Genomic DNA, 13,870 nt, shown 5'->3' with positions numbered 1-13,870 from the left:
TACCCTCTGAGTAAAACAACTTGCCCCTCATACCTTCTTTAAACTTTGCTCGTTTCTCCTTAAAGCTATGCCCTCTAGTATTTCATTTTTCCTCCCTGGAAAAAAGGTTCTGACTGTCTACCCTCTCTGTGCCTCTCAGAATTTTATATACTTCCATCTGGTCTCCCCACAACATCCAGCATTCCAGAGAAAACAATCCAGGTCTGTCCAACCTCTCCCTGTAGCTCACAGCCCCCTAATCCAAGCATCATTCTTCCTCTGCATCCTTTCTAAAGCTTTCAAATCCTATCTGTAACATGGTGACCAGAACTCTACGGAATACTCCAAGTTTCACCTGACTCAACACAAGGTCCAGTATTTTAATACATGGAACTGCAGATGTTGGTTTACGAAAAAAAGACACAAAGAGCTGGAGCAACCCTTTTCCGGTTAGAGTATCCACATTATATTTCAAAAAACCCTCTTGGATAAACCTCACAAATTCTGCTCTGGCTGAGCCTTTGGTACTGAGCAAGTGCCAGTCAATATTGGGGGAGGTAAAGTCACCCACAAGGACAACCATGTTGCTTTGGCATCTTTCAGTAATCTGTCTACAAATCTGTTCCTCCATCTCCCGCTTTAACAATCTATCTCTAACAATATAACATATAAGTGACTTAGATGGGAAATCATTGATATTCCCAAAGAAAACTGACACCAACTGTTTAGGTTGGGGGCATCAGATTTCTCCGGTTTGACTATCTTTACTGCAAGCCCCAATGCAGCCTCTGAAAAGACTCGCTCTTGCAGTTTGCACTCCTACGTAAAGTGTATTTCCCCAAGTGAACTGTTGTCTTGGGAAGAATCCAAAAGACCACTAGCGCTGTATTTAGGAAAGGTTGCGGCTGAGATTCACCACCCATAAATGGATGCTTTGCTGAGACACATCGGGTGACCTGGGACTTCATAAGGGTGTGATATAATATTCTGGGTCAATGTAAGATGCCCTCTAGCCCTTGACCTTGCCACCCTGGGGAAAAAAGTCTGACTGTCTCCCTCTATCCATGCCTCTCATATTCTTAAGGTCTCTCAGTCCAATTCTCCAAGGAAAACAAATGGTTTGTCCAATCTCTCCTTTTAGATAATACTCTCTAATTCTGGCAGTATTCTCGTAAAGAAATAGACACAATGTGCTGGAGTAACTCAGCGGGTCAGGCAGCATCTCTGGGGAGCATAGTGAGGTGACCTTTCCTGTTTCGACCCTTCTTCACAATGTTGTTTTCTAAATCTCATCTCCATTCGCTCTAAACACGCCGCATCCTTGCTGCATGTCATATATATACATCACAAACAACAGAGGTCCCAGCTACCATGCGCACGTTTAGCATCTCACCTACATTCTCTCACTGCAAGCACAAATTCTCCACTTTATTATTGAGCAGTCCGACCTTCTCCCTGGTCATCCTCTTGCAAAGTGTATAAAACCCTGGGGCCTGATCAGGTCTATCGTGGGATATTGTGAGAAGCTAGGGGAGAAATAACAGGGGCCTGGAAGAGGGACTGTATCATCTTCAGCCACAGGAGAAGGAGCAGGACACTGGTGCTAGAGTAACTCAGTGGGACAGGCAGCATCCCAGGAGAGAAGGAATGGGGAATGGTTCAGATGGAGACCCTTCATCAGACTGAGAGTCAGGGGAGGGAGAAGATACAGAGATATACATGAACTGAAAGAAACCCCCTACATGACCACCCTTTGCTACCTCAGCGTTTGAAATCACGCAGACGTTTTTGTGATCATTTTCCAATGTTCTATAGATTCAGGATCAGTTCCTGTGGATTGGAGGGTAGCTAATGTTATCCCACCATTTTGCATGACATCGGTGGTGGGGAAGATGCTGGAGTCAATTATAAAAGAAAAAATTGCGGAACATTTGGATAGTAGTAACAGGATCGTTCCAAGTCAGTACGGATTTACGAAGTAGAACTCATGCTTGACTAATCTTCTGGAATTTTTTGAGGATGTAACTAGGAAAATGGACAAGGGAGAGCCAGTGGATGTAGTATACCTGGACTTTCAGAAGGCCTTCGATAAGGTCCCACATAGGAGATTAGTGGGTCCCTTTCAGAATGACAGGCAGTGACTAGTGGGGTAGCGCAAGGCTCGGTGCTGGGACCGCATCTAATTACAATATATATTAATGACTTAGATGAAGGGATTAAAAGTAACATTAGCAAATTTGCAGATGACACAAAGCTGGGTGGCAGTGTGAAGTGTGAGGAGGATGCTATGAGGATGCAGGGTGACTTGGACAGCTTGTGTGAGTGGACAGATGCATGGCGGGTGCAGATTAATGTGGATAAATGTGAAGTTATCCAGTTTGGCGGTAAGAACAAGAAGGCAGGTTATTATCTGAATGGTGTCAAGTTAGGAAAAGGGGGAGTACCACGAGATCTGGGTGGCCTAGTTCATCTGTCACTGAAAGTAAGCATGCAGGTACAGCAGGCAGTGAAAAAGAAGGTCATGGAATGTTGGCCTGCATAACAAGAGGAGTTGAGTATAGGAGCAAAAAGGTCCATTTGCAGTTGTACAGGGCCCTAGTGAGACTACACCAGGAGTGTTGTGTGCAGTTTTGGTCTCCAAATTTGAAGGACATTCCTACTATTGAGGGAATGCAGTATAGGTTCATGAGTTAATTCCCGGAATGGCGGGACTGTCGTATGTTGAAAGACTGGAGCGACTGGGCTTGTATGCTCTGGAATTTAGAAGGAATGGGTGACGTTTCGGGTCGAGACCCTTCTTCAGACAGGTCTGAAGAAGGGTCTCGACCTGAAACGTGTCTGAAAAGGGTCTCGACCCAAAACGTCACCCATTCCTCTCCTAGATGCTGCCTGACCTGCTGAGTTACTCCAGCATTTTGTCATACCTTTGATTTGTACCACCATCTGCAGTTATTTTCCTACTGGAATTTAGAAGCATGAGAGGGGATCTTATTGAAACATATAAGATTATTAAGGGATTGGACATGCAGGAAACATGTTCCCGATGTTGGGGGAGTCCCGAACCGGGGGCTATAGTTTAAAAATAAGCGGTAGGCCATTAGGAACGGAGATGAGGAAAAACGTTTTCACTCAGAGAGTTGTGAAGCTGTGGAACTCTCTGCCTCAGAAGGCAGTGGAGGCCAATTCCCTGAATGCTTTCAAGAGAGAGCTAGTTAGAGCTCTTAATGATAGCAGAGTCAAGGGATACGGGGTGAAGGCAGGAACGGGGTACTGATTGTGAATGATCAGCCATGATCATGGTGAATGGCGGTGCTGACTCAAGGGGCCAAAGGGCCTACTCCTGCACCTATTGTTTATTGTCTAAAAGGAAGTGTAAGGTGTGAGAACAAGACATCAAAGGGGATGGAGATTAAGGAAAATGTAGAATAGATCATTGATAACTAGGAGAAGGTAACAACAAAGCAAACAGAGATTAAATGTAATCAGGTACTGTCAGATTGGTCTGAGACCAAAGAAGGGGAGGAATGGAGAGAGAGGGAAAGCAATGATTATTTGAAGTTAGAGAAGTCAATGTTCATACCACTGGGGTGCAAGATGCCCAAGCAAATTGTGAGGTGATGTTCCTCCAATTTGCGCTGGGTCTCACTCTGAGAATGAAGGAGGCCCAGGACAGAAAGAACAGTGTGGGAATGGGAGGGGGAGTTAAAGTGTTTAGCAACCAGGAGATCAGGTAGGTTTAGGTGGACTGAGCAGAGGTGTTTAGCAAAATGATCGAGGAGCATGCACTTGGTCTCACCACTATATAGCAGTCCACACCTGGAACAGCAGATACATAGATGAGGTTGGAGGAGGTACAAGTGAACTTCTGCCTCACCTGAAAAAACTTGGGGTCCTTGCATGGAGTCGAGGTAGGAGGTACAGGGACAGGTGTTGCATCTCCTGCAGTTGCTGAGGAAAGTACCTGGGTAGGAGTTGGTTTGGGTGGGAAGGGACGAGTTAACCAGTGAGTTGCAGAGGGAATGGTCTTTGCAGAAAGGGGTGGAGATGAGAAGATGTGGCCAGTGGTCGGATCCTGTTGGAGGAGGCACCAACGCACACACAGTCATTTTATCACATGAAAACATAGTGAAGTTTACTGAGTGTTAACTGGAGACCGGACACACACAGAGTCATTCATAGACAAGATCTTTGTTGTTTTGATGTTCATTTATTTAGCTGATGAAACTGCAATGTTACAGTTCAATCACAATCACTGGAAGCACAGAACACATTGTGAGCTTTCCAAACATTGGTGTAACAAACAATGTGAAATCAAGAGGGTAATACAGAGAGAGACAGTAATAATTCCAATCAGCACAATCTAAGTCAAGAGCAGGATCAGCCTCCACCACAGGGACTTTCCCACAGGCCGTGTCTGCCCATCACCACCACCCCCGTGTCCCTGGCACTTTCTTGTCTACATGTGTGTATCAGAGAGATGGCACTAAATGCCCTGGACACCGTTCTGCACTGCTGCACCTTTTAACTGGGATGCCCAACCGTTCGAGACTGTTATGTACTGACTTTGAAGCCATTATCCTGTCAGGGAGATTGATGAGAAACTGGAAGGACACTGATTTGTCACTTATCCAGAAGCAAACGGCCCTTTATTTTAGAATCAACACCACTACTTCTACTGCTGATTTTGTGTAGAGAGGAAAGATCACAAAACCAGGTCATATTCAGTTAGAGAGGATGGAAGACCAACACATTCTAAACGGCACAATCATCATTGTCTTCAATAATGACGTTCCCCCCTGATGTAAATGGTGTTAAATCCCAGTCAATGATGTTCCCTCCATCTGTGAAACAACCCTGACTGATCAACTTAATATCATTTGGTTTTAGAACACGATCCCACATATCAACATCTGTCATCTCTCCGACAAAAGATTGATTGATGTCAAAACCTCCACCGACTGAGTCTTGCTCCTGACCAATTATAAACGTACCAGACCCTTTCACAACCAGACCCTTTCCACTAACCTTCTGTAGACTGCCTCTCCCATTGACCCAGACTGTTATCTCACCCCCTTGAGACTCCCAGGTCACACAGATGTGGCTCAGTAAAGAATTCATTTCTGTGACGAAAAATATAGTTCTTTGGTTTCCTAATTCTAACCATAATTCTGTTTTAGATTGTTGCCATATCAGTATACTATTGGCGGAAGAGCTTGTTGCGTACGAGAACAATGAGTAAACGCGATTCTCTTCAGAGGCTGCCCTGAGGCAGACAGTAAAGGCGGTCAAGTAGGCGAAATCAGATGCATCCAATTTGATGAAACTGTTGTCTGTTGCTGTTGGGAATATCGCTGATTTTCCCTTCAAATCTGTAAAATGCAAAGAGTTAGATTGTTAAATCTCAGTTTAAAATTGTAACATTGCCGTCTGAGATGGAGCACAGGGTAACTAGTGAGCAGTTTTATGCAAAGGAATGTTTTATTTAAACCTGATCGACAGAGTGGGAACAGTTCCAGAAGTGTGTTCTACGGAAGCTGTTCTTCACCAGAGGAACAAGTGCAATTGACTAAAGGCACAAATTCTAACCTGGGCAAGTTTTGAAGAAGATTGATTTCTGGTTTGCCAAAATACAACACATTTTGTCTTAGTATCACCCGACCTGTGACCTCTTCTTATTCTCACCGTCCTGAGAAAGAGAACTAGTCATTCTTCACCACCAGACATAATTGGGCAAAGATTCCAGCACATGGAAGGGCAACACATTTTAAGAGTTGGATACAAGAAACAATTCACTAGTTTATTCAAAAGCAACAAAATGCTGAAATAACTCAGCGGGTCAGGCAGCATATCTAAAATGTAAAACACCCCCTGGTGTGTGCAGGGTGGTGTTAATATGAGGGGATCTCTGGTCAGTGCTGACTCTGCGGGCCGAAGGGCCTGTTTCCGCACTGTATCTCAAAACAAAAGGTGACACCTGCTGCCTCGGCACAGACTGGGAATGGAATCTGGTCTCCTGCTGCCCTGCATGTTCCTCAATACCTCTGTCATCAGGTGCACCATGACTGATGCTTGCACTCAGCAACTCCTCACATTAGAAAAGGTACTAACCTGCACTGTCAGATCCTGACAGGTAAATGCACATCACAAGCACAAGTGGAATAAAGGGCTTCATCCTGTCTCCAATCTGTTGAAACAAAGAATTCCCAATTCATTTCATTTCATTTCACTTGTCAATCCATTGAAACTCAGAACCAGCAGCCAGTCCCGTGTGTCAGCAACACACAAACAGCTCCTCTGGTACTCACTGTGTCCGTCTCCAACAAGCCGGTCTCACCTCAGGTGGGTCCAATACCCTGGGCACAAGCTGCTGCAATTTATATCCTGCTGAACCCAGTCACAGCCAATCGCAGGAAGGAACTGAGGGGGTGGAGCAAACTCTGCTGCAATTAATCTGTGTGTCGACATCGTTCAGCATCAGATAATGAGGGGGAGGGTGTGGAGCGAGCCACGTTAATTCATCTTCCCGGGCGGTGATGAAGTTCACCTCTCCCACCTGATCACAGATAGTTCCCCCGCTCCATATGGGAGCCCATCTCAGAGTTGATGCCCACTCCTAATCCCAGCCCTGCCCTCCTACATTTGGACCCCAGTTGCACTGAATCACTCCTGGGGTTCATCAGCAAGGATAGTCCAGGAGCCCATCTCCTTCCTCCCCTGTCTCATGGATTTTGATCAGATCATCAGATCTCATACTCCTCCTGTGAGTCATGTTTGCCGAGACTATGCTGACTGTCCCTAGTTAGCCCATACTGCTTCAAATGTGAGTCAATCTTATCCCGAATAATCCTCTCCAATAGCTTCTCTACCACTGACATACCAGCCTGTAATTTCCAGCATTCTCTCTACTCCTCTTCTTAAACAAATGAACAATATTTGTTACTCTCCATTCCTCTGGGACCCGTCTGCGACAGGCAAAGATCTTCCACAAGGTCCCTACAATCTCTGATATAGGAAGGCACTGCAGTGGTTGCCTTCAATGCACTTTGGGAGGTTGAATGTGAAGGGAAACTATACAGTTACAGGCAACACTCTGCACTGATGTACAGAGTGATCTTGGGGTTCAGGTTCAGAGCTAGTAAAATGGAAATTTGCCTTCATTGGTCTATCAAGTATGAAAGACAGGAATTTATTTTGAAGCTAAATAAAAACTTAGTTAGGCCGTATTTGGAATATTGTGTGCAGCTCTGGTCAACCCCTTACAAAAAGTATGGAGAGGTTATGGACAATAGACAATAGACAATAGGTGCAGGGGGAGGCCATTCGGCCCTTTGAGCCAGCACCGCCTTTCAATGTGATCATGGCTGAACATTCTCAATCAGTACCCCATTCCTGCCTTCTCCACATACCCCCTGACTCAGCTATCCTTAAGAGTATCTAGCTTTCTCTTGGATGCATTCAGAGAATTGGCCTCCACTGCCTTCTGAGGTAGAGAATTCCACAGATTCACAACTCTCTGACTGGAATTCCTCATCTCAGTTCTAAATGGCCTACCCCTTATTCTTAAACTGTGGCCCCTTGTTCTGGACTCCCCCAACATTGGGAACATGTTTCCTTCCTCTAATGTGTCCAACCCCTTAATAATCATGTACGTTTCGATAAGATCTCCTCTCATCCTTCTAAATTCCAGTGTATACAAGCCTAGTCGCTCCAGTCTTTCAACATATGACAGTCCCGCCATTCCGGGAATTAACCTAGTAAACCTACGCTGCACGCCCTCAATAGCAAGATTATCCTTCCTCATATTTGGAGACCAAAACTGCACACAGTACTGCAGGTGAGGTCTCACTCGGGCCCTGTACAACTGCAGAAGGACCTCTTTGCTCCTATACTCAACTCCTCTTGTTATGAAGGCCAATATTCCACTGGCTTTCTTCACTGCCTGCTGTACCTGCATGCTTCCTTTCAGTGACTGATGCACTAGGACACCCAGATGTGCAGATGGTGCAGAAGAGGTTTCCTGGAAAGCTTCCTGGATTAATGGGCATTAGCAATGAGAAGATGTAGGAAAATAACTGCAGATGCTGGTACAAATCGAAGGTATCACAAAATGCTGGAGTAACTCAGCAGGTCAGGCAGCATCTCAGGAGAGAAGGAATGGGTGACGTTTCGGGTTGAGAGCCAATCTGAAGAAGGGTCTCGACCCGAAACGTCACCCATTCCTTCTCTCCTGAGATGCTGCCTGACCTGCTGAGTTACTCCAGCATTTTGTGATACCAGCAATGAGAAGATGTTGGACAAACTTGGATTGTTTTCTCTGGACCATTGGAGTTTGAAGGCAAAACTAATAGAACTAAATAAAATTATGAGAAGCATAGATTCAGTGGACAGTCAGAACATTTTTCCCAAAGATGGAAATATCAAAGACTAGAGGGCATGGTTTGAAGGTGAGAGTGGCAAAGTTTAAAGGAGATATGTGGGATACGTATTTAACACAGATAGTAGAAGGTGCCTTCAATGCGCTGCCAGGGGTTGTGTCGGGGCAGATACGAGAGTGGTGTTTAAGAGGGTTCTAGATGGGCATATGGATATGTAAGGAATGGAGAGATCTGGATCACATGCCAGAAAAGGAGATTGGTTTAACTTAGCATCCTGTACGGCATAAACATTGTGGGCTGTAGGGATTGTTCCTGCCCACTGTTCTATGTTCTGTGGGTGTGGGGAGACCATGGGGAAATGCTAATGAATGGATAATGTCTGGCAGTGAGATGTAAAGAAGGGGACAGTAGAAACTGATAGTTCAGACAATAGAGCTGCCAAAGTGTGGATGAAGGAGCATGAAGCCATCACTGGAGCTGACTGCAAGACCACCGGAGTCACTGTGTGTGATTGTATCGGCATTTCCCATGAGGAATATTCAATGATTTACTTTCTGTTGCACCCAGAACTGGATTTTATTTTGAAATGCAAGGTGGAAGTGATGGGAGGTCATAAGTAGTTTGGAGAAGAAGCGTTCAACTGCAGAAACAAGGAACTGCAGATGCTGTTTTTCAAAAAAGACACAAAGTGCTGGGGTAACTCAACGGGTGACGCAGCATCTTGAGAATGTGGTTAGGTGATGTTTTGGATCAGGACCCTTCTTGAGAATGATTGTGGGGAGCAGAGAAAGCTGGAAGAGAGAAGATGCAGGACAAAGTCTGGGGGAAGAGTTTATTGATAAGCAGATGGTTGGGCAAACTGTTGTTTTATCAGTTCAACTCTGTTTTATCAGGCATATATTGGGTAGATAGGGGTTTTTCAGCATGGCAAATGCTAAAGGGCATAGATTTAGGAGGAGGGGGAGTAATTTTAAAGGAGATATATGGGGCACGTTTTTCATTCACAGTGTGGTGGTGCATGGACTGTGCAGCCAGGCAATTGATGATGTACAATATCACCTATTGTATCATTGGAACACATATTAATCATGCCCAGCATCTTTGCATCTAAATCATTGATATAAACCACAAACAGCAATGGGCCCAGCATTGATCCCTGGGTTATACCGATAGTCACCTGGGCACCTGTGAAAAAAACTCATTGGAGTTGAGATTTTGAGGTGGCAGCCGAGAGGATGTCCCCCCAAGTGAGAGATCTAGAAAGAAGAGTCAACATTTCAGAAGCAGAGATTGTACATTCAGGGCAGAAACGAGGAGGACATTTTTTTCTCCCAGATGTTTATTGTTGCTCTTTGGAATGCTCCAACCCAGAGTAGTATAAAGCTGGAGATGGACTGGGAAGCAGGGGTGTGTGGAGACAACGGGGACGTGGTGTTGAGGCCAGGATTGGAACAGCCATGATCAGATGTGTGCCTGCAGTGGTGTTTGGAGATACGTGTCCTTCCTCAGCTCTTGTCCTTGCCTCCACCTTGTCCCATGAGGCTTCCAGCTCCTTTTCCAGGCTTCTAGTTTGGTCCCAGCCAGCACCCATGGTTCTGGAGCTCCAGGCATGAAGGACTGGACCTATCTGCTCTTTGAATCAAGGTGACATCCTGGTGAATCTCTTCTGTACACCTTCCAACTTAATGACAACCTTCCTACAGTTGGGCAGGCAAAACTTGACATAGTATGCAAGCATGGTCTCACCAATACATACTGCTGCATCATGACAATGAAGGCAAGCAGGCCTTCTTCTTCTTCTTCTTGCGTCTTGCAGAAGTTATGTAACATCCTCCAGGCGCTGTAGACAAAGGTGGCAATCCCGAGTGTGTGGCTCTCGGTGTAGGCGGCCAGGGATCTTCAGATGGGAGCTGTCACCTCTGTGAGTCTCTTGGAGCAGGATTGCAGTGACTTTGTGGGTCTGTAGCAGATGTTCAATGATGGTGGTTTTCGCCTTGGTGAGGCCTTTTGCATTCAGCTGCTGCAGGGTGATGCCATTCGGTTCGACATCCATAGGTGCCCGCCCTAAGAAGTGCGCATGCTCCGGGTTGGCGCCAAACTGCAGCCACTGAAGTTGCATTTGGGCTGCAAGCTGTTGTTGTTTGTTCGTTGTTATTTCTGCTATTTCTGCTTCTGCTGTCTCTGTTTGTTGTCGTTCACCTGACTAAGGTCAGCTGACAGGGCTCACCACGAGGATGTCGACAACGTGAGCCCTGCAAGTAAGCCAACACCTTCTTAACTGTTCTGTCCACCTGAAATGTCATTTCCAGGGGACCATGTACCTCAGATCTGTGTTTTGTGTTAACCTCTCCAGGCCTCTACCCTTCACTGTGTAAGTCCTGCCCTGTTTTGATATACCAAAGTGCAACACTTCATACTTGTGGTCTCTGAATGGAGCCTACTGCACAGCTGATGATCAAACAGCTATTGCAAGACCGCAATATGACATTCGCCACCTTTTCCGCATTGACCCTCCTTGTGAGTTCTGCAGGGATGCAGGAAGCAACACCAAAGCAGTCATCCTTGCTGCCAATTTCCACCCCACATCGCTGAGTTCCTTCACTCCATCTCCAGGACAGAGAATCAAAGTGCAGGTTGGCCATAAACACACATTACAAGCCCACACAATCCCAGACCTACATTGGCCCTATTTTCATTTTCCTCAGTAAACCAGTTGTGAATGCATACGACCAAATCACTGTTAATCCCATGCATATTAACCTTGTGGATCTGCCTACCATAGGGATCATTATCAAATAGCTTACTAAAATGCAAGTGGACAACATCCACTGCCCTAACCTCATTGATCACATTCTTCACCTACTCAAAAAAATCAACGAAGATTGTAAGACACAATCTGCTGTGTACAAAACCATGCTTATTTTGCCTAGGTATCCCATTCTCCACCAAACGGAATTGCATAAAAGTGCAATTTCATCAAGGCTCCCTCCTCCTTCTTGATCCCAAACTGTACTTACATATTAATTACCATTAGACTTTACACATTAGAGATACAGTGCGGAAACAGGTTCTTCGGCCCAATGAATCCGTGCCGACCGGTGAACACCCATTACATCAACACTGTCCTACACAATAGGGACAAATTAAATTTTTTATTGAAGCCAATTAACTTACAAACCTGCATGTCTTTGGGTTGTGGGAGGAAACCGGAGCAGCCAGAGAAACCCATGTGGTCTACCATATGGTAGATTTAGCTCTTCAGGCTAAAGGTATCAAGGGATATGGGGAAAAAACAGGAACTGGGTACTGATTTTAGATGATCAGTGATGATCATATTGAATGGCGGGGCTGGCTCGAAGGGCCGAATGACTTACTCCTGCACCTATTTTTCTATTTTTCTATGGGCACAGGGAGAACATACAAACTCCGTACAGACAGCACCCGCGGGTCAGGGTCAAACCTGGGTCCCTGACGCTGAAAGGTACCAGCTCTACCTCGCTACCCACAGTGCCACCCTAAATTCTCCACACTGATCTTCCTAATCTCCAGGTCCTTCCTCTTGTTGAAAACAGATGCAAAGTATTCCTTTAGTATCTTGCCTATATCTCCTGAGTCCAAGCACAAATTCCCTCCTTTATGCTTGATCAGTCCTACCTTCTTTATTATTTTACTTATTATGTTGCAACTGTCAGGGATTTATGGACGGTATCAAAGATCCCTCTGTACATCAATGCTGTTAAGGACCATGCCATTAATTGCATATTTCTCCCTTGCATTCAACCTCCCAATGTGAAACACCTCACACTTGCTCAGATTCAACAACATTTCTCATCTCTCTGCCCATTTCTGTAGCTGATCACAGATCCCTGCACGACTCTACTGGTCACAGAAACTCCAGCCTGAATATTGTCCTTTTATCAGTAAGCCAGTTCTAAATCCACATGGATTTCATCAAGGCATTCGACAAGGTTCCGCATGGTACCATCACAAGGCATGGTAAGAACCTTAGGTTCCGAAAGGTTAGATCACATGGGATCCAAGGAGAGATAGCTGAATGGATAGAATATTGGCTTTATGGAAGGAAGCTGTGGGTGATGGTGGAAGATTGCTTTTCAGACTGGAGCTTGTGACTAATGGTGTGCCTCATGGTTCTGTGCTGGACATATTGCTGTTTGGCATCTACATTAATTATTTGGATGAGAACAAACATTGCATGATTAGCATGTTTGAGATGACACAAAAGTGGATGGTATTGCTGATGGTGAATATGGTTGTCAAAAATTGCAGGAAGATCTTAATCAGTTGGCCCGGTGGGCCGAGGAATGTTTGATGGAATTTAATACAGAGAAATGTGACTAGTGACTATTGGCAGTGTAATGTGCATTTTGGGATGTCTAACATGAGTTACCCTCTGAACACCAGCTAAAACTCCCCTGGATTCTCTTTACCTCCTTCCTTAAACAAAGGAACAACATTAGCTGCTCTCCAGTCCTCCCGGACCTCACCTATGGCTATAGAAGACACAAAGATCTTCATCAAGTTTCCTTCCTCCTTCATAATCTCAAACCTTGCAAATTAGTATTCTCCACATTGATCTCACTACCTCCAAGTCCTTCTCCTTGGTGAAAACAGATGTAAAGTACTTGTGTAGTAGCTCGCTCACATCCCTGGCACAAAGCGCAGATTCACTCCTTCATCCTGGAGTGGTTCTAACTTCTCTCTAGTTACCCTCTTGTTTTTAATGTAAGTATAAAAATCATTGATATTCATGGCACCATTTGGTCCTTCCAATCACTCGTTTCAGTTTTTTCATCCGTTATTTATGTCAAACATCCTGCCTAATGCCATCCTGGTAAACTTTGCAAACGCATCTTTTATAGTTTAAACCACATTTTCATCTCTTTGGTCATCCACAGTTGCCTTCCTTCGCCATCCTTATCCCTCCTCCTTAATGGAAAATCCCAGTCCTGAACTTCAATCAGCTGGCGTTTAAATGACTCCCACGCGTCAGATGTGGACAAACCCAATAATAACGACTCCCAGTGTATCTATATGAACTCCAGCAGAATAACATTGGAGTTTGTCTTCTTTAAAGTCAACCCCTTTCAATAAGGTCCTGCCTTCCCCCTATTCACACCAATCTTAAAATCTTTGAAGTTGCATTCACTTTCCTCAAAACGCACTTCCACTGAATCACCAGTCACCTGGCCAGGCTCATATCCCAACATAGGGTCCACGATGTTCTTCCACTGAAACACCAGTCTGCTTGCAAGGCTCATTTCTCAACACAAGATCCAGTATTTGAACACATGGACAAGGATTATGTCTGGGGCTCAACTATTTACAGTCCACGTTAGTGACAGAAGAAGTGACTGAGTGAACTGGAGACAGATTTACTCGTGAACAAAGACAGGTGGATGACCAGGGCACAAGGAGCCTGAAAAGGGATATGGACAGGTTAACTGAGTGGACAATTATTTAGCAGATGGAGCACAATGGAGGAAAATGTGAGGTTT

General features: G+C 45.0%; 1 protein-coding gene across 2 annotated transcripts; it reads right to left on the bottom strand.

Annotated features, from left to right (window-relative positions):
- Positions 1-4,177: 4,177 nt before the first annotated feature.
- LOC144606692 (C-reactive protein-like) lies at positions 4,178-6,354 on the bottom strand. 2 transcript variants are annotated; one of them, XM_078422997.1, is made up of 3 exons: positions 6,285-6,354; positions 6,088-6,163; positions 4,178-5,348 (listed from the first exon to the last, which is right to left on the bottom strand). In XM_078422997.1, the coding sequence occupies exons 2-3, from the start codon at positions 6,149-6,151 to the stop codon at positions 4,732-4,734; spliced, it is 681 nt and encodes a 226-aa protein (XP_078279123.1). In that variant the 5' UTR covers positions 6,152-6,163; positions 6,285-6,354; the 3' UTR covers positions 4,178-4,731. The 2 variants fall into 2 exon arrangements, with proteins under 2 accessions (XP_078279123.1, XP_078279124.1); XM_078422998.1 differs by having other exon boundaries at positions 6,314-6,352.
- Between the last annotated feature and the right edge of the window lie 7,516 nt (positions 6,355-13,870).

The sequence above is a fragment of the Rhinoraja longicauda genome, chromosome 27 (assembly GCF_053455715.1).
Source record: "Rhinoraja longicauda isolate Sanriku21f chromosome 27, sRhiLon1.1, whole genome shotgun sequence".
Classification (NCBI taxonomy): Eukaryota; Metazoa; Chordata; class Chondrichthyes; order Rajiformes; family Arhynchobatidae; genus Rhinoraja; species Rhinoraja longicauda.
This window is presented reverse-complemented; position numbering and strand designations above follow the sequence as displayed.